General features: G+C 42.8%; 1 protein-coding gene across 2 annotated transcripts in view; it reads right to left on the bottom strand.

Annotated features, from left to right (window-relative positions):
* Nucleotides 1–2,388: 2,388 nt before the first annotated feature.
* Nucleotides 2,389–21,021, bottom strand: part of LOC137437536 (cadherin-18) — a 116,736-nt gene continuing 98,103 nt past the window's right edge. For both annotated transcript variants that reach the window (XM_068131935.2, XM_068131936.2), the window contains 8 exons: nt 19,947–20,114; nt 19,670–19,857; nt 19,321–19,571; nt 8,395–8,531; nt 8,138–8,259; nt 3,625–3,742; nt 3,184–3,435; nt 2,389–2,981 (listed from right to left, as the gene is read on the bottom strand). In XM_068131935.2, coding sequence (XP_067988036.1) covers nt 2,470–2,981; nt 3,184–3,435; nt 3,625–3,742; nt 8,138–8,259; nt 8,395–8,531; nt 19,321–19,571; nt 19,670–19,857; nt 19,947–20,114 — 1,748 coding nt within the window. In that variant the 3' untranslated portion in view covers nt 2,389–2,469. The remainder of the gene's footprint in view (nt 2,982–3,183; nt 3,436–3,624; nt 3,743–8,137; nt 8,260–8,394; nt 8,532–19,320; nt 19,572–19,669; nt 19,858–19,946; nt 20,115–21,021) is intronic.

Here is a 21,021-nt window from a genome sequence, read left to right as displayed (position 1 = left end):
GCTTCCCACAGTGGTTCGTATACCTCAATCAATGTCCTGGAGATTTCTCCTATTGTTTCAAAAGATTGCTTTCTCAAGATGAACCATCATTTGTAAGCCATAGATATCATCTAGAAAATGTGCGGGCCGAACTCTCCAGGGCTGAACTCTCCAACCAGTCTTCTTCCTCAAAGTCGCGGTGGTGCCTTGACAGATCGGTCTATGGTGAACACTCCACACTAACTCCTCCCTTGCCTCAAACGGCATCACGCTACACCATCAAGATCTCAACTCTGTGTTTCCTTCCAAAATCTCGTGCGCAAAGCATCCCACCCCGGCCCCCTCACACGCAATGTCTACTGGACTGTCCTCACGAAAAGGTAGAGAAAGTTCTGTGCAACGTCAACCCCGTTTTGGCAACGGGAGCAGATGTCATTCGTGCTCATGTTCTCAAATCCTTCTCTGTCTGCGCTTTCTTGCCAGTCCTCAGTTTGTCACCTCTCACCTGCTGGAAGTCGGCAAACATCTCTCCCATCCACAAAAAGGGTAAAAAAAATAAACTCTCAACTGCAGAACCAGCATGCTTACTTTCAAATACTGCATCAGCAAAGTCATGGAATCAATCATTGATGCGGACAGAAAGTGTTTCTTCTTTTCAATTAGTCTGATCTCTGCCCACTGGTTCAGATTTTGTCCCGGTCACTCCTCCTCTCTCAGCCATGGTGGGAGGCACCAAATCTCAAACAAAATGTCAGGATGGTCTCCTTGGATACATCTTGGGCATTGACATAGCATGGTATCCTGATCTGCTTGCCAACTGTGGGATAAAAGGCCACGTTCATACCTGTCTTCCTGACCTCCTCCAATCACAGTCAAGGCATCATTTTGAAAGGAACCCTCTTCTCCCCTATCCTATTGAAGGCTGGAGCGGTTCAAGGCAGTGTATTTGGCCTAATCAGGTTGCTCTTCTACATAGATTACCTCTCTGATGCTCTAGAAGACCCTCTCTTCTTTTTTGCAAATGACTCCACATGAGGCATCCAAATGCAAGGCAAACTGCAGCTGCATCATCACTGCTGATCTGATATACCGGAACATGTCTTTCAAGTCCTGGAAAATCAAAATCTCACCCTGTCACTCAAGAAGGATCATCAAATAAACATACCTAATTATTTGCAATGTCAGCCACTGGAAGAGGTTCACTCTCTTGAAGTTCTTGGCCTCACCATCAACTACCATCTCTCCTTGGCTGGCCAGATTACAAAGGTGGCATCTATGGACTGGGCATCGTCTGTTATTCGAAGTTATTCTTTAAAACATCAGAAATACTCACAGCCGACAAGGCCTTTATCCATCGTTCAATGGAGTACTGCTCACCCCTATGGGCTGGCACCCCAGCATCGTATCAGTCTCTCCTGGCATCCAAGCTCTTAAAATCATCGGCGTACACATTCTTCCTGGTTACACATTATTCCAGTAATTCCTTCCTGGTTAAAATTGCTAAATCCAGGCTGACTACACACCGAAACTCTTTGGTTCCTTTTTTTCTCCTGTTTGTGGAACCATCTTACTGGGGCTGTTCAATCTCTCTCTACCCACCATGGCTTCACCAGGGCTCACATCATCTCCTATCTTTACCCACAATCCTTTCTACTCTAAATGAACTCCACTCAACCCTCTTACTTGGAGGTTATTGTTTCCTTCCCTCGGCTCTATCCTCTTTTTCCTGTTCGCATATTCCCTTGATTATCGGGTCCACCATTTGCCCCACTTTCCCACTGTTAGTTCATTGCCTTTTTACACTTCATCACCTTGCCGTTGTAACTACGTTTGAGTATTTTTTTTTACAAAACAATCCTGCTTTGTATAGGTCGAGTAGCACGATTTTTGACATGGTTGGGTGTATATGTGTGAATGTACACCAGCCAAGAAACTTCTTAAACAGTGAACAGTACTGTGTACAGCGTTAGGGGCAATCTACAAATTATGTACCTAAATGGTGGCATGTTTGACCCTTACCTCGTATTCTGATATTCTCCTTCTTTTGCACATTAGGTGTACATCTTCGAAGTCTTCTACCCATCTTATAAAGTCTCAACCAACGTTATTATTGCCATATTTAAACACCATATCCCTCCGCACCTTTTTATCTGTGTACGTAGCAGGTAGATGATCCATGGTGACATTTTATGTGATACGGTATATGCACGAAGCATCTTCTTCTTTGGGGTTTGCGAGCTTCGTTGATACATTTAAAACAAAGGGTGAGCCAGGTGTGTATTTTGCTTCAGCACACACCGAGCCATAGTTGCTTGTCTGGCTCAAAACAAAAAGTTAAACTTTTTGTCGTGCACGGCATCATGGGTAACGTGGCTTTTGTAGATCACGTGATCATTGGAACGCATCATGTATAGTCAATCTTAACATTGCTTTTATTGACACCCTGCACCAAATGTGCAGTCAAAATATGCCCATGTTGTGTATGTAACATCAATCAAATTTCTCTTCTGAGTTTCTGTAAAGTTGTGCGAGCATGTGGAAGCGTGGTCCCCATTCTTGCAGGTAATTGTAATTCTGCTCATTGTCACATGAAACAGATGTGAGTGAACTAAGTGAGCCAGCCACCGAACCAACACCTTCATAGTCATACGCTTGGATCGAGTCATATGGAGGAATGCCAGGGTCTGCATCGGCTTCTCTGACTCGAGTGTTGATGAACGAAGTGATGTCCAAGGAATCATTTGTTTGCTGGAGAACCACATTGGGGGGATATTTCTGTGGGCCATTGGGCAAAATTGTGGGTTCCAGGTCCTCCCTGGGCTTTGAAGTGACAGCCGTTCCATTCTCAGGCCGCTGCAAAGCAGAGATATCAAAGGCTTCTGTGTCTTCTTCACCACCACCTTCATCATCGTAACTGATGATGTTATCAAGTGCATCATCCTCATCCAGCATAAATGGCTCCTTCTGTTGTCGCCGTAATGTGAGGAACAGGACAATGATTACTGGAAAGAAAACAACAACAAATAATTAAGCGATTGAAGGAAACAAATCATTAATCGCACAATAAATGGGAAAAAAACCCAATAATCACACAATGGGAGGAAACAAAAGTCGTAAATGCATGATGGAAGGAAAGAAGGCCTTAATTATGACCGTTTCATATTGGTTTGTAAAATGGGTGAATTGGTCTGGAAGACAACTTACCCAGGAGGATGAGGAAGCATGCAAGAATTGCTACAAGAGCTTCCATGCTGAGGCCTGCAGGTCCATGGGAGGCCCCCGTTCCACAAACTACTGGAATTCCTTTGGAATTACACTTGCAGATGCTCAAAGTTAATAAAGATACATTTGCTTGTGGTGGAAACCCACTGTCCATTACTTGGACTGGCAGCACGTAGTGGCTCACATCTCTCCTGTTGAAATGCTCACGCTTTGAAATTATACTCGCTGTATTGTCTGCAAGAAAAATTCAGGACTTTAACGTTGGAGATGAATCGAACATCAAATGGCCATACAAAGGGGTGGGTGGAGTGTGTGTGTGGGGGGGATGAGGGGTAGCTGGAATCAACATTTCAATACTCTAGGCAAGAGCACGGAGCTATAACCCAGTAGAGCATCTCTGCAATAATTCCTGGTGTGACATACTCAGGTTGTCCTGCAGAGTGAAGTTGGGGTTGCTGTTGGTTCCTTTGGTTAATGAAAAATGAAATATCGGTCCATTTGATGGCTCATCACGGTCAACCGCACTGAGTACATGCAATACCTGCAGCAAAGGAAGTGTAACGCAGTATCAGAAGCAGGAACATATCCACTATTGGTGTTTGTAGGGTTTAACAGTCATCCCATTTTTTGTTTGTAACATAAATTAGCCTCCCACCTTTTTTGACCTCACATGAGCTCTTCCCCCCTCCTGCCACCATACGTCCCTTGAAAAGCTAACAAATGGCATTGCTCTAGTTCAGAATGTTGAAAAAAATAACCCACAGCAAATATTTTTCAAAACAGAATGAAACATTTTTTCCATAACAAATCCAGAATAATTTGTTAACAGCGGCTTTCTTTCCCAATTCATCTTCATCTTTAATATGCAGCTTAGGATAAAAAATCCTCATGAATTTTAAACATACCAACTTTTCATTTCCTGGATCCAAGTTTCATAAATAAACTAATTCACGAGTAAGAATCAAGATTGGTTATAATAAAACCTGGAGATTATAAAAAAATAAAATCAAAGATGCATCGCCACCTTACTTTATTTTTCTTCTTTTTTTTGGAATCGCCACCTTAGTTTTTTTTTCTTTTTTTTGTATACAAGATCGAGGCTCGTGAAAGAGCTAACATTAATGACAAAAAAAAAACGGACACAAGACGAAATAAAGGGAGCGGGCGACAAGATGGGGAGAGAGGGGGAAGCCCACAAGTACAATATTTGAGAGCAGGGACATCGGGAGATCTGTGGGAGGGAGTGGTGGTGAACAGCTGTTTTAAAGACCTGGAGGGAGGAGTGGGATTTAAGAGAGTGAGGAAGTTTGTTCCAGAGGCAGGAGAAGAGGAATGAAAGAGTGAAGGTGAGCAGAGAGTCTTGATTTTGGCAGTTTCACCAGAAAAAATTGATAAACCAGAAAACCAGAAAAGGTTAAAAAGTAGATAAACCAGTAATACCTGCTAACCTGGAGTCAACCCCCCTCCCTTATGAGGCAGGGTTCCTTTTAATAATAGTAACGTCCATGATATCTCCGGGAGTGAAAATAAAGCTGTCAATACCAGCTCTCTCTGGTAGTGGTCAGGGGTCAAACCACTTGCACAATTCCCCATGCATCAAAAAAAAGAATTTGTTATGACATTATTATTACCATGAAGATAAACAAAGTTGTATTTAAATGGTCAAATGTACATTTAAGGATTTTATGGGAAAACCAAACCAATAAATCTTTAGGGTAAAAAAAATTAAGAAATGAGAGTTGATGGAACAAGTTATTTTGATATTTGGGTTGATGTGCCAAGAAGAATGATTCAAAACTTTTTGTTGATCTTAAAAGCAAAAGAGACTGTACTAATCTCAAAGTATGTAGTAGTGTTTTCTGGGTTTTGATGTAGGATAAGGAGGGTCCGGTGTGCTATCGAGTGATGCTATAATACTGGTGTGGGGGAAATGGGGTGTGACCACGGAGAGAGAGGAGGATCATTAATTTTGTATGCAGCCTGTGTCTGCTGGTTGCATCATTGCTGAGAGTGCAGCTGTGCCAGTGATGTAGTGCCCTCCGGTAGGTTATGGCAGGAATTTGGAATATGGCCATCCTCCTCTCTCTGTGATAGCTCGCAAAGGAGACGGTGAAATCTCTTGACATCCACCAACAAATGCCGGAAAAGGGATGCCCAGTTTAATGTCCATCCTAGGGACAGCACACACGTTGATGAATTACACCGCTTCTGAAACTTCGGGATGACAGTTTATGGCTGGGTCGGGATCGTACTCAGGCTAGACGGATTAGAAGGGAGTGTGGGTACCTCTAGGCCTTCCTGCCAGCAGAGAGAGAGAGTAGTTAATTTAACAGCACTGAGAAGAGTTGGTCATCTACATATTACATACACAAAATAGAGGAAACTCCTTCACATACCTCCCTCCCCCTTTTCTGCATACATTTCATACATGTCTCTCTCTCCTCTAACACCACTCATTATTTTCTTTCAACTTATATTTCACTCCGATGCCGACACTACCCACCTCACGGCCACAACTCTAACCTTACTACATACATAATATGACTCATCTGATATTTTTGTCTATTATCTACAGTCATGTGAAAAAGTAAGTACACCCCATGTAAAGTTTTGACTTTTTCAACATATTTCAACATACAGCTATTAGATAAATCATTTCAACAATATTGATAGATAAAGGTGATATAATATAACAAATATCATGACACATTTACATTTTGTAGTCCATTGTATAATTTAAATAAACATAAATGCAAATTTCGCATGTGAAAAAGTAAGTACACCCTTGGCTCTAATAGGTGGTATTGCCCCCTTTGGCAGAAACAACCTCAAGTAGGCGTTTCTTATAACTGTCCACCAGTCTCTGACAGCGACTGGGAGAAATGTTTGCCCACTCCTCCATGCAGAATTCTTTCAGCTGTGCGATGTTTGAGGGGTTTCTTGCATGCACAGCTCGTTTCAAATCCCCCCATAACATCTTGATGGGATTTAGATCCGGGCTTTGACTTGGCCATTCCAGAACCCTCCATTTCTTTCTTTTCAGCCATTCCTTGGTGGATTTACTGGTATGTTTAGGGTCACTGTCATGTTGCAAGGTCCACCTTCGGTTGAGCTTCAACGTTCCGACAGATGGCCTCACATTATCCTCAAGCACCCTCTGGAACAATGAAGAATTCATAGTGGATTCTATGATGGTGAGCTGCCCAGGCCCTGATGCAGCAAAGCTGCCCCAAACCATAATATTTCCACCACCATGCTTTAGAGTTGGTATCAGGTTCTTGTGGTCAAATGCTGTCTTTGGTTTTTGCCAAACATGTCTTCTGGTACTGTGGCCAAATAGCTCTACCTTTGACTCATCTGTCCAGAGCACATTGTTCCAGAAGTGCTGGTCTTTGCCTAGGTGTTCATTGGCAAACTTTAGTCTTGCCCTGATGTTCTTTCTGGACAGCAATGGTTTCCTCCTGGCACACCTCCCATGTAGATCAAATTTGTGCAGCCTATTTCTAATGGTAGACTCGTGCACTTTGACATCAACCGTGGCAAGAGCTACCTGTAGGTCCTGTGATGACATTCTGGGGTTCTTAGAGACTTCTTTCAGCATCTTGCGGTCTGCTCTCGGGCTGAACTTGCTGGGGCGGCCTGGCCTGAACAAGTTGGCAGTTGTTTGGAATCCTCTCCACTTGTAGATGATCTTCCGAACAGTCAAATGATTGATTTCAAATTGTTTGGAGATCTTTTTAAATCCCTTCCCAGACTCGTAGGCATCTATAACCTTCTTTCTGAAGGCCTCAGAGAGCTCTTTTGATCTAGGCATGGTGACGCCGCACACTTCAACAACAAAGAGGAAACCAAACGAAATGTCTGAGGTTTAAATAAGACAGGTTCCTCCAAGATCCTCTCTAACGATGTTCTAATCATTTGCACCTGAGCTTGTGCACCTGATTCTAATTTTAGGTATTTGAAGTAGTGATAAATGTCGGGGTGTACTTACTTTTTCCACATGCGAAATTTGCATTTATGTTTATTTAAATTATACAATGGACTACAAAATGTAAATGTTTCATGATATTTGTTATATTTTATCACCTTTATCTATCAATATTGTTGAAATGAAGATCAAATAGCTGTATGGTGAAATATGTTGAAAAAGTCAAAACTTTACATGGGGTGTACTTATACTTACCTTTTCACGTGACTGTATATGTTGAAGTCCAAATGTCACCATGATGGATCAATTCAAACCTCAATTGTTATAACTAGCTCAAGTGCCAATCTCTGACGGGTCCCAGTAAATACCATAAATATTCTACTTCAGCTCATATAACCATATTATGTGATAGTTGATGATGAATTTCGTTTCAAATGAAAAAAAGTTTTGTGCGCATATATCGATACAATTGAATTGTAGTTTCAGTTTCCCCCAAAAAGTTATGGACTCCTTTTAATTTTTGAAAAATGTCATCCCTGGAGTTTCGGCTACATACATACATACATACAATTGAATTGTAGTTTCAGTTTCCCCCAAAAAGTTATGGACTCCTTTTAATTTTTGAAAAATGTCATCCCTGGAGTTTCGGCTACATACATACATACATACGACACATACATACATACATACATACATACATACATACATACATACATACATACATACACCATAGCTCCGTTATAGTGTGATGATGACTTTTAGACTTGATAGTTACATACATACATACATACATACATACATACATACATACATACATACATACATACATACACCATAGCTCCGTTATAGTGTGATGATGACTTTTAGACTTGATAGTTTTGTAACGAGTCGCAGTCGAAATATTTTTTTAATGACAATCCATATACTCATGCATGGTTACGCGTGAATACAAATTCATAAAATTCAGATTGTACATGTATGTATTTTAAATAGTGCCACTGCCATTACCTCCCCAATGTAAGCATTCTCACAGATGGATAGGTCTGTGGGTGGAACTATTTCGGGAGCATTGTCATTGACATCTATAACACGAACAACGGCGGTTGCTTGTCCAATCTGAGACGTGTCCTCTGGTGAGAAAAGATGCACGCACACAAACAATTTGTAAACTCTTGAAAACCATACAACATGTACCCATTACATAAGGAAATGGCTGGTATATGGTCACTGCTGTGCATTTTTCTGTTTCCTTTGCAACGACTCACTGATCTCTGACGCTTTTAGCAGAAGGTTGAAGGAAGCCTCTTGCTCACGATCCAGTTTATCCCGTGTTCGAATCTCACCGGTACTGGCATTGATGTCAAACATAAATCCAAGGTCCGACTGCCGATCTATGAAGTAACTTTGTTTTCAAAAGAAAGAAATAACTCAAATTATTTCATACAAATAACTATAAGACTATCATTCTGAATTCGAAATGGCATTTGTCTTAGTATAGTTACAAATCTTTAAAAAAACAAATAAAAAAACAAGGGATTTACATCATGCTTGGTACAAGTATGTATAATGATGTTATAATGTGGGTGGAGGCATATTGGTGATGTTGCGACGTCGAAGAGTGCGTTCACTTTTCAGTTTTGTTTTATTGCCAGACAGGTGGACAGACTAAAATAATATCTCGCTCCTCTCTACGCAGGCACGATTGAGGCAAATTCAGTCAAAGTACTTGTTTTTCTTTAAAAAGTACTTGTTTTTCATGAAAAAGTACTTGTTTTTCTTTAAAAAGTACTTGTTTTTCATTAAAAAGTACTTGTTTTTCTTTAAAAAGTACTTGTTTTTCTTTAAAAGGTACTTGTTTTTCTTTAAAAAGTACTTGTTTTTCATTAAAAAGTACTTGTTTTTCATTAAAAAGTACTTGTTTTTCTTTAAAAAGTACTTGTTTTTCTTCAAAAAGTACTTGTTTTTCTTTAAAAAGTACTTGTTTTTCTTTAAAAGGTACTTGTTTTTCTTTAAAAAGTACTTGTTTTTTTTAAAGTAAAATACTTTAAAGGAACAACTGGTTTGTTTTCCAACTCATGTTCCAATTTGTGTTCAAAATATAACATTCAATTGAAATTCAGTTGTTCTTCAATTATAAACTGACATTTGTGGACACAGAGGCACAGACAGACAAAGTTAACCAATTGCTTAACCCTGCTCTTCGCTTCATGTGCACGGGGTAAAAACATATCATTACTATATCTGATCATTATTGCATTTTTCATATTCTCATATGGGAAAATACACCATTAAGCAGTAAAGATACAATTGAGTATACAATTGTAAAGATACAAAAGATAGATAGAACCTTCCGACATCAGAAACAAGACGGTATACAAAACTTAAGGCCTGGGAACAGTTCCATCTGGGACAAAATCTGAACTAATGTGTTGGAGTACAATTTTCGGTAATGCCCGTATCTTGAAAAGGTGAAGATGTTTGAAGATGTTTGTGCGGTCATTAATTAAAATTGGTAAGGGATAGAAACCTGAAATTTCCACTGTAGATTGCTCTTTTATTCAGGATAAAATAAAATGGAGAGATGTGTTTTCTACATACCTAGGTGTATGTTTTGTACATTGAAATTGTGAAAAATTGAAAAGAAATTAACAAACACTTTGTGGGAATATATATATATCAGTCATTATGCGACTTCAAACCATCAGTGGAGAACCGCCAGTTAGGTGTCCCATACAGCTTCTGCTGCACCTTACTGGGAGCGATAAACACCGCTTGCCACACGGTAACACCATCTCTGGTATCCACTCACTATATGGAGTCGACCTGGATGCGGATGGGAGTTACTAATTAGTATCGGTAATTTTTTGCGCTACAACCTAATGAGCGAACGTTATGACGTCATCGCTACACATGTCCGCATTGCCTGCCAAGCTCCGGAGGAGCCATCTAGCAGTGCATCATTATGGATGTTAAATTCAGATACTGTCACAAGTGTGTGCAAAACTCACAGTTACCGACCTGGTTTCGCCCTTGTTGGGGCTTCATCAGGGCAACGCAAAGTGAGTTTGAGAAGTGTAAATATAGCGACGACTGCAATATATACACTTCTCAAGGTGCAAAATGCAATAAAACATGGAAATTCCTCCGTAGTTTTTGCAGTCAAGTCTAAAGCAATGTAGGCTAAAGCGAGTGTGAAAATAATATGGAGGGAGTGAGTCTTCTTACTCATGATACAATTATTATTGAGGGTTCTGAAGCATCACTTGTAATACCCTTTCCCACCACCACCGGAAGCGGCGCTACACAGTACACGTTTGTGAAGATAATTTGCATCATACCACTTTCTGAACTCCTGCTGAGGGGGGAAATGAAGTCGCTACAAACTCTGCCATATGACCCATAGTCTCCTTGGCAAGTTTACTTGGTTGAGATTGCATAAGTAATGACTGAATACATCGACGTCAGACACAGAGCCTCCACTGGGTATGTGGATGGCCCCCTGCAAACCTCAAGTGGGGGCCCTTTCTATTGGAGGGCTAATAATATGGTGACAGATCTTCAGGCGAAGAATAGATTCATACCTCGGTTCCGGAGGGGGTTAGCGAAGTATTAGAATGACCAGTTCTGTCTGTCTCTGCGTGTATCAGTCTTTCCACACCATCATGGGTAATGTATTGTCATATCTCAGCTATGCCTGTACCGATTGTAACCAAACTGGATAGGATAGTAGTGTGGGTTAACCAGAGTGTGATATGTGGCCACCAATGAACCAAGTCAAATGTCATCATATGACGAAAATCACATTTCTAACAATTACTCTGGAATGAATACCCGGTGTGTACCCCGGTTTAGCATAGGTACACCGTATCCCTGCGTGTCGTAAGAGGTGATTAAAAGGGTTGGCGACAGGAAGGGCATCCGGCCATAAAAACATTGCCTCAAAAAGAGAACGATGACAATTACAACTACATATGGGCAGGGTACAGCTCGAAGTACCCCGTGGGGGACCCCACTCCCTCTCGTCAAAACTCAAGGTGGGAATCCCGATCGAAGCAAGGGTGGAAATCACTCCATTTATGACGACGAAACGTCTGATGCCCGACGTGGAGATCGGTTTCTGAGGTTTGGGACATGCAATGTAGGGACAATGACAGGGAGATCAGGAGAAGTGGTGGAAGTCTTGGTCAGAAGAAGAGTGGACATATGTTGTGTGCAGGAGACGAGATGGAAGGGAAGTGGTGTGAGAATGGTGAAGGGTAGGCAGGGACAAAAATACAAGTTTGTGTGGCAAGGGCGCCCAGAAGGTGTGAATGGTGTTGGTGTCCTGTTTTTTGAGGAGTTTGTAGACAGTGTGGTGAGTGTGACTAGAGTGAGTGATAGGTTGATGATGGTGAAAATGATGATTGGAAAGCGCTTGGTGAACATCATCTCGGGATATGCTCCGCAGGTTGGTCGGAGCGATGAAGAGAAGGACAAGTTCTGGTGTGCTATAGAGAAGCTGATGGAAAACGTGAAAGATGAGGAAGTTGTTGTGGTAGGAGGAGACCTAAATGGACATGTGGGAAGGAGTATGGACGGTTTTGAGGGAGTTCATGGGGGTTACGGATATGGTGTGAGAAATGGAGAAGGTGGAAGGATTTTGGAGTTTGCTGATTTGTTGATTTGTAATACTCAGTTCCAGAAAGAGGATAATAAGCTTGTTACATACACGTCAGGTGGGTCGACGACAACCGTTGACTACCTGCTGGTGCATAGGCGAGATAGGGGGCACCTCCGGGACACAAAGGTGATCCCAGGGGAGGAGGCTGTTTCCCAGCACCACTTGGTTGTCTGCGACATAAGGGAGAAAGGTGCGAGGAGAGCTCGGCGGGTGAAGTACCAAACGAGAATGAAGGTCTGGAGGTTGAAAGAGGTGACAGTGAGGGAGGCATTAAAAGAGAGGCTGAACATGGTAGAGGATGATGTAGTTGAGCTTGAAAGTGGTTGGATGTCAATGAAGATAGTCTGTTCGGAGCCGTTGGTGAGGTATGTGGATGGACAAAAGGACCACCGAGGCACTCGGAAACAGGGTGGTGGGATGATGAAGTTGGAAAGAAGATTGACGAGAAGAGGAAGAAGTTCAAGGAGTGGCAGAAGGCGAAGGGTATGGGGGCAATAAAGGCAGAGCATGAAAGTTATAAGGCAGCCAAGAAGGCTGCAAAGAAAGAGGTAGCAAAGGCACAGGAGGCATGTAGGAAAATGTTCGGAGAACGCTTGGATTTGGCGGGAGGGCCGACGGGAGATGGGGGAGATATGTTGAAGGCAGCGGGAAATTGGGGTGTGAAGTGAATGACAGAGATCTGCAATCTGGCGGTGAAAGAAGGCCGCATTCCAGTGGATTGGGAACTGAGTACCCTCGTCCCTCTATACAAGGGGAAAGGTGACCCTCTGGACTGTGGCTCGTATCGAGCGATAATGTTATTGGAGCATGGAATGAAGGTATTGGAAAGGGTGTTGGAGAGGAGGATAAGGAAGAAAGTGAAGATTGACGAAATGCAGTTTGGATTTATGCCAGGAGGAGGAACGAAAGACGCGCTTTTTATTGTGAGGCAGTTGCAGGAGAAGTATATGGAGAAGAGGAAGAAGTTGTTTCTTGGGTTTGTTGATCTGGAGAAAGCATTCGATAGGGTTCCACGTGAAATAGTGACATGGGCATTGAGGAAGTTAGGAGTGGAGGAATGGTTGATCAGAGTAGTGATGGCAATGTACAAAAGAGCGTGCACAGCTGTAAGGAGGAAGGACGGGAACAGTGGTGAGTTTGAGGTGAAGGTGGGAGTGCATCAAGGGTCGGTACTAAGTCCACTACTATTTGTAGCTGTGATGGAGGTGCTGGCTCAGAACGTAAAGGAGGGTTTACCGTGGGAGTTGTTGTATGCAGATGATCTGGTGTTGATTGCAGAAAGTATGGATGCACTGAAGGAGAAGATGAACAAGTGGAAGGAATGTATAGAGACAAAAGGTCTGAAGGTGAATATTGGAAAAACGAACGTGATGGCAAGTGGTAAAGCATGTGGTGAGGTGGAAAGAACTGGGAAGTGGCCGTGTGCTGTGTGCAGGAAGGGTGTCGGAGTGAACTCCATTCAATGTACAATGTGCGCTAAGTGGGTTCATCAAAAATGTAGTGGTTTGAGAGGGTCATTAACCAGTGTGGCAGCTACATTCAAGTGTAAGGTGTGCACAGAGGGAGCTGCAGATGGAGGAAATGTTGAGTTGGATCTTGGAGACGGCGTGAAGCTGGAAGGTGTGAAAACATTTTGTTACCTAGGAGACATGCTGAATGGAGAAGGTGGATCAGACTCGGCAACGGTTGTTCGAGTGAGATGTGCATGGAAGAAGTTTCGGGAACTGAGTGGCGTGCTGATGAGGAGGGGAGTGTCGTTGAACCTGAAGGGAAAGGTGTATGCTGCATGTGTGAGAAGTGTTATGATTTATGGGAGCGAGACATGGGTAATGAGTGCACATCGGATTTTTATGTGAAAAAAAATAAAATATTTTTTCACATAAAACGGCTTTTTTGCGCGCAAAAAAATTATTTTGCTATTTTTCGGAGAAAAAAAGAATTTCGCCCTTTTTCGGGAAAAATAAAATAAAATGCCCTTTTTGGTCGAAAATGTCTGGCAGCGCTAAAAAAAATTAGGGAATTTTTCGAAATTTCAAACTGCGATCGAAATTTTTAACTGCGATCGATCTCAAAAACAAAACGTTGCGTCCACTTGCGTGCGTTGCGTCCCCAGCGTGTACAGCAGTGAGGCGGCTGTACCATGTCTGCGAGACAGTCCGAGAAATGTTCAAGGACGTCAACGACCTGATTGCCACGACGAAGAAGGTGTTCGTCAAAGCCCCGTCGCGTGTTGTCTTTTGGAAGGAGCAGCAGCCCAATCTTTCTCTCCCCCCGGAGCCCATTCTGACTCGGTGGGGGACGTGGCTCGACGCCGCGGTGTTTTACGCCGAGCACTTCGAGGCCGTCAAGGACATTGTGGACCAGCTGAACGATGACGACGCGATGGCAATCCGGAGTGCCAAGGACCTGTTCGGAAAGGCGGACATCAAGCTCAGTTTGGTCTTCTTAAATGCCCACGTGTCGTTCATCCCGAAGATCCTTAAGCAGCTGGAGGAGGCCGGCATGGAGCTGGCCAAGGCCTTCCAGCTCCTTGATCAGGCCAAGGAGGAGCTCGAAAAGATCCGAGGCTGCCGTAAGGAGATCCTGCTCACCAAGTTCAAGGCGGTGCTGCAGCGCAATCCCGACATTGGTGTGCTGAGGACAGTGGCTTTGATCCTGGATGGAGATCAGCACGGATCTGAGGTTGGTGTGCCGGCTGGAGTCAAGCTTGCCGACATCCCCCTCTTGAGGTACTGCCCCATCGTCAGCGTCGACGTGGAAAGGTCCTTCTCCGTCTACAGAAACGTCCTCACCGACCACCGACACCGCCTCACCAAGGAGAACATTACCAAGATAATGATTTCAAACACCTACTTTAACCGTTCCTAAAAGGGTCTTGTCAATTTCTTCTAGTCCTCTACTTATCAAACAATGCGGTTGCAATAAAGGTACCTGAACGTCATTTTTTACCTGTTTACTACCCCAGAGTGCTTAATGTTGTGCAGGAAAAAGCTTACCATTTTTTGTTCTTTTTTTGACTGATTTCTGAAAAACTTGGTAATAATAAAAAATGAATAAAACGGGGGAAAAAAATATTTCGGGATTTTTTCACATTAAAAAAAAAAAATTCCGCTTTTCAAAACATAAAAGGCCTATTTTCTTAACATAAAAATCCGTAGTCTAGAATGACCATAGAGCAGCAATGAAGGGTGGAAATGCGAATGGTTCGGTGGATGTGTGGAGTATCGTTGAGAGACAGGAAGACAAATGATGAATTGCGAATGATGATGGGAATAGAGCCTGTGATTGATGCTGTGAAGAGAAACAGGTTGAGATGGTTTGGTCATGTGTTGAGGAAGGATGAAAGTGACTGGTTGAGAAGAGTGATGGAAATGAATGTAGAAGGAAGTAGAGGACGGGGAAGACCGAGAAAGACTTGGCTAAAGATGGTGGAAGAAGAAATGCGGGCAAGGGGGTTAACAAGGGGAGATGCAGAAAATAGGGCAAAATGGAGAACATTGTCATGGGGCCCGCAAGGCTAACCCCCGCTCTAGCAGGGAAAATGGCCTTAAGATGCCTGTTGTTGTTTGTTGTACTCAAGAATGAATCATCGAAGAAAGAAATGGGTTTTTTTGCATTAAGGCACATCAAATATATGAATTAAGGCAAATCAAATCAGATCTGACTTAGGAATTGACTCTCAGGTTCTATTGGGATATGAAAATAAAAATTTACCTTAAAAATCGCAATGACCAAAAATACAAAACAAATCTTTATATCTCAGAAACTGAGCTGCAGAAAACTTGGAAAAATCAATATCTGTTTAAACATAAAGATACAGGGTTCTATTTTAAAAGTCTGTCTATCTTTCTGAAGTGGATGAAGAAGATGTTTAATGTGTGGTGGTCGGAATCATTTAAGATTTTAGAATAAAGCGTGACGAATACGGAAGGAGCACCTAAACAACAACAACAACAACAACTCTGCCACAAAAGGGCCAGTTTTGGCGTGTTTCACTGTATTTTTCATCCTCATTGAGAATTGAGATTTACAGATAGGTATACCATGTGGTTGTGAAGTGCAACATGATGTCCTTGATTAAACCCATCAGTGAAGCGCTTGGGAGCCGGTCGGCATGCAAGATTGTGTTATTGGAAACGTCTATGTTGCACAACTGGATTTTTTTTTTTTTAAAGATGCTTTAGCTGATGTGGGAGGCCCCTATTTGTGGGTGGCCCCGAGTGGCTGCGGGCTCCGTGGGCGCCTAACGGAGGCTCTGGTCAGACAGACGGATGCCAAATTGCGTATTTTAGCATGACAAATTGTAAGGGCGCACAGGGGCCATACTAGACAATTAATGCGTTTTGCATGGTTCCCCTAAATGACTAACGCCGCCCATGCAAGGGACATTGAGCATTCTTCAAATTTCAGCTTTTTTTAAAACATGAGGATTGCATTGGAACTTTTTCCAATGAGGTTTCATGTTAAAACTAAAATGTCAGATAAGCATTAACAAAGCATTTCCATGATGGAGTCCTTTTCAATTCTCAACTTCTCAATTTACCCCTTCAATAACTTTTGAGAATGAAAATTGCAGACGAGTAACCTTTGCCATGAAAGAAGGAAATATAAGGTCAATCAGGAGGCCATTTGGCCCATCATGAATTATGTAGATAATCTCGAGCAGGGAATTTAGCCTCGGTAACGGCACACAACAGCAACAACAACAACAACAACAACAACATGCATTTTAAGGCCATTTTCCCTGCTAGAGCGGGGGTTAGCCTTGCGGTCCATGTGACAATCTTCTCCATTTTGCCCTATTTTCTGCATCTTAGCCAAGTCTTTCTCGGTCTTCCCCGTCCTCTACTTCCTTCTACATTCATTTCCATCACTCTTCTCAACCAGTCACTTTCATCCTTCCTCAACACATGACCAAACCATCTCAACCTGTTCCTCTTCACAGCATCAATCACAGGCTCTATTCCCATCATCTTTCGCAATTCATCATTTGTCTTCCTCTCTCTCAACGATACTCCGCACATCCACCGAACCATTCGCATTTCCACCCTTTCCAGCCTTCGTTGCTGCTCTACATTCATGACCCATGTCTCGCTCCCATAAATCACAACACTTCTCACACATGCAGCATACACCTTTCCCTTCAGCTTCAACGACACTCCCCTCCTCATCAGCACGCCACTCAGTTCCCGAAACTTCTTCCATGCACATCTCACTCCAGCAACCGTTGCCGAGTCTGATCCACCTTCTCCATTCAGCATGTCTCCGAGGTAGCAAAATGTTTTCACACCTTCCAGCTTCACCTCAACATTTCCTCCATCTGCAGCTCCCTGTGTGCACACCTTGCATTTGAATGTAGCTGCCACACTGGTTAATGACCCTCTCAAACCACTACATTTTTGATGAACCCACTCAGCGCACATTGTACACTGAATGGAGTTCACTCCGACACCCTTCCTGCACACAGCACAGGGCCACTTCCCAGTTCTTTCCACCTCACCACATGCTTTACCACTTGCCATCACCTTAGTCCTTAGTCTGTCCCTGCCTGCCCTTCAACATTCTCACACCACTTCCCTTCCATCTCGTCTCTTGCACACAACATATGTCCACTCTTCTTCTGACCAATACTTCCACCACTTCTCCTGATCTCCCTGTCATTGTCCCTACATTCCATGTCCCAAACCTCAGAAACCGATCTCCACTTCGGGCTGCACCCTGCCCATATGTAGTTGTAATTGTCATGGTTCTCTTTTTGAGGCAATATTTTTATGGCCGGATGCCCTTCCTGACGCCAACCCTCTTAGTCGTCTCTTACGACACGCAGGGATACGGTGTACCTATTCTAAACCAGGGTACACATCGGGAGGTAACGACACACGATGATTTACAATTGATTTTATATTTTTTCATCGTTTTAGGCTCATGGAGGAGCATTAGGCTCATGTTACACAAATATATGAGACAGGTATATGAGACACGATATATGAGACAAAACGCACAGCAGACAGATATATGAGACAACAATGCACCTGACCAGAACAAACCAGAACAACGTAGCTGGTGGGAACTTTGGGAGAAGCAATGCAATTTCTCAGAGCACTCTGGGTACCAGTATTGCCATGTTGTGATGTTCTCTCCTCAGTGCGGGAAGCAAGGAGAAATTTCTTCTCTTCTCCACCACAAGTCCCACTAATCAGGGGATGCTGACCCACGGGGTATGATGGCCATGCTCTATCCTCTAAATGCTGACCTTTAAACGAGGAAGCAGCATTTAGACTACCATTTTTTTAACATGACAACCAGGGTAAGCAAATTTATCCTCTGTGCAAATGGACTCAGAGTGGACGCTCCAATCACAATGCCATTGACTCTGGTTAATAAATTTACTTGTTGAAAGATGTCCACAACTTTGCATTCATGGCACATGGTTATTCACAAATATCAGGATTAAGTTAGTGACATATGCAGTCAACACCTTTCAATTTTTATACAAGTTAACTCTTGTTCAATGGATAACTAGAGCAATTCGACTGCGTTGCCAATATGCCTCCACATAGTCCCTGACTGTGACAATGGGTAGATGCCCTCGTTGACTGCTCTAAAAATAAACAAGTTTGACTTAAATCCCTTCAGCTGTTCTCAATTACCACATTTTTACCAGACATGACAGGTTTCATATCAATCGGTGAAGCAGTTTTGGAGAAGGGGCTTTTAAAAATTTTGACTTTCAAGCTAATATGGCTGCCAAACCACGTGACATATGACATCAAAAATGTACACTTTGGGAAGATTCGTGTTGTTCGGATAAGGTTCGTTTTTCTATCCAAGATGGCTGACAAACAATGTGACACTACAATGTTAGCATTTTCCAACGATATGCAGCAATGGTGATGGACGAGATTTGTAAAGTTTTGCATCGATCGGGTAAGCGGTTTCTGGGATATAATTATTTAATATTTCCCTTCATTATTGCTGCCACACCATGTGACCGATGACGTTTTCGTGATCAACATTTAATCGCCATGCCGAGTCGATGACATACAGTACATAAAGTTTCGAGTCGATTGCTACGGTGGTTTGGGAGATTTTTTGAAAGGTTTGAGGTTAAATCCAACATGGCTGCTAAACCATGAGACCTGTGATGTCATAAATCTAATATTTCAATACAAATGGGTTATAGATCTTGTGCATGCAATTTCAGATTTTTAGGATAAGGCATTCGATTTAAACATTTATGGCTGGTAAACCACTTCCCCGATGATGTCATCACTATCATGCCTTTGTTCCCCATTGGGAGTACTTGACAATGTGCCAAGTTTCAAATTTTTCCATTGAGCGGTTTCCGAGAAATATTTTTTAATTATTTGCATTTAATCCAATACGGCTGCCATACCACATGACCTTTGACGTCACAATCGTCATAAAAACATTATACATGGGTGTCACTCCTACCCCGAAAGTTTTGGCTCAATCAATCAGACAGACACCTTTGGGGGCGGAGGCATAAAAAGTAGACCGCATCGAGTACCTGACATGAATATTGGCTGCATCGGGGTCTTTTGCCGAGACGGTCCCAACGAGAGTTCCAACAGGCACGTTCTCGGCGACCCGCATCTCGTAGCCACGCCGATCAAACTCAGGAGGTTCGTTGGAATCGAGCACCAGCACACGGACACTGGCCTCGTCCTTCGCCAGCAAACGTGCCGGGCCCCGCAGTGCTAACGTGTTCACGGCTTCCACACGCAACGCGTGCACCGACCGGGCCTCGTAATCCAAAGGCTGCCACAAAAGACACACGGCCATCAATTTGCCTGCTGAGCCATCGAATTTGGTCTGACGTTATCGATGAAGATTGTGCCAAGACTAAAATTTGTTACCTTTGCCAGTTTGATAACTCCCTCTTGTGTGTCCGGGTCAGTTATTATATCAAATAATTTGGCGGATTGGGAGGGTAGAATGTTGTAGGTGACCATGGCATTTTCACCAACATCCGCATCCGTCGTTTTAACCCTTCCGATGGTGGAAAAGACCGGGGTGGATTCTCTGACTTGGAGTTCGAACGTTGCTGTCGATAAATGGCAAACACCTTGATTGATTAATCTGCTTCAACTGCACACAGTTTGTGACTGAAGGCAAGGTGCAAGGTGCTCTTACTGTTCGTAAAGCGAGGTGGGTTGTCATTGATGTCTGTGAGAGTTACTGCAATGGTAGTTATCCCGGTCAGGCCTCCACGCTTTCCCCACATGTCCTTGGCCTGGATCACAACCTGATAATGGTCACGTGCTTCCCGGTCCATGCCAGCCTGTGTTGTTCTAATTTCTCCTGCAGAAATGAGACATTATTTCATTCTTTTATTGCCTTAATCGGTGCATCGAACTTTGTTGGTTGTGCATTATTGAGAGAATTTTTTTGAACATTGCAAGTTTTTTGTTTTGTTTTGTATACTGAATCGAGGCTCGTGAAAGAACTAACATTTAATTCACAAACAAATCAACCAGACAAACAAAATATACAAAAAGAGGGAGCGGAAGACAAGATGGGGAGAGAAGGGGAAGCACACAACCACAACATTTGAGAGCAGGGAGAAGTGTGGGAGGGAGAGGGCTTGGGGGCAGGAGGTGTGGGAAAATAGCGGGGGTAGAAAAGATCAAGGTTTTGGATGGGGGAGGATAAGAGATGGTGGTGAACAGCTGTTTTAAAGACCTGGAGGGTGGAGTGGGATTGAAGAGAGTGAGGGAGTTTGTTCCAATATGGAGTTGAAGTTGATATGGAGTTGAAGTTATCTATACATTAATGCCACCAAAACATATTCCCGAATATGTACAGTGGTTGTTGGAGTACAATCGGATTTAAAATGTTTCGAGAAGAGAATATTATTTGATTTATAGACAAAAAATACCTTCATTAATATGGTCTCTGCTCATCAGTAGAATTCTAACTTTTCTGAGTCATGCATGATTATAAATTTAAATTGTCATTTTAAAATATATACTGAGGTCAAGGTTCACGTAAGAGCCAACTAGGCCTGGTTTATGATCTGATAGAAGGAAGTAGGGCAACATATCGACAAGAGGAATGCATATTTATGATAAGACACTTCCTGTAGCGGCTGGCAAGATGGTCTAAACTAGAGATACACAAGCTTTCTAGTCTGGGTTTGAATCTCGACCCAGCTATAAACTGCCATCCTGGTGTTTCACAGGCAGAGTCATTCATCAATGTGTGTGGT

Source organism: Myxine glutinosa, chromosome 12 (genome assembly GCF_964187855.1).
Source record: "Myxine glutinosa chromosome 12, kmMyxGlut1.1, whole genome shotgun sequence".
In the NCBI taxonomy this organism is placed as follows: domain Eukaryota; kingdom Metazoa; phylum Chordata; class Myxini; order Myxiniformes; family Myxinidae; genus Myxine; species Myxine glutinosa.
This window is presented reverse-complemented; position numbering and strand designations above follow the sequence as displayed.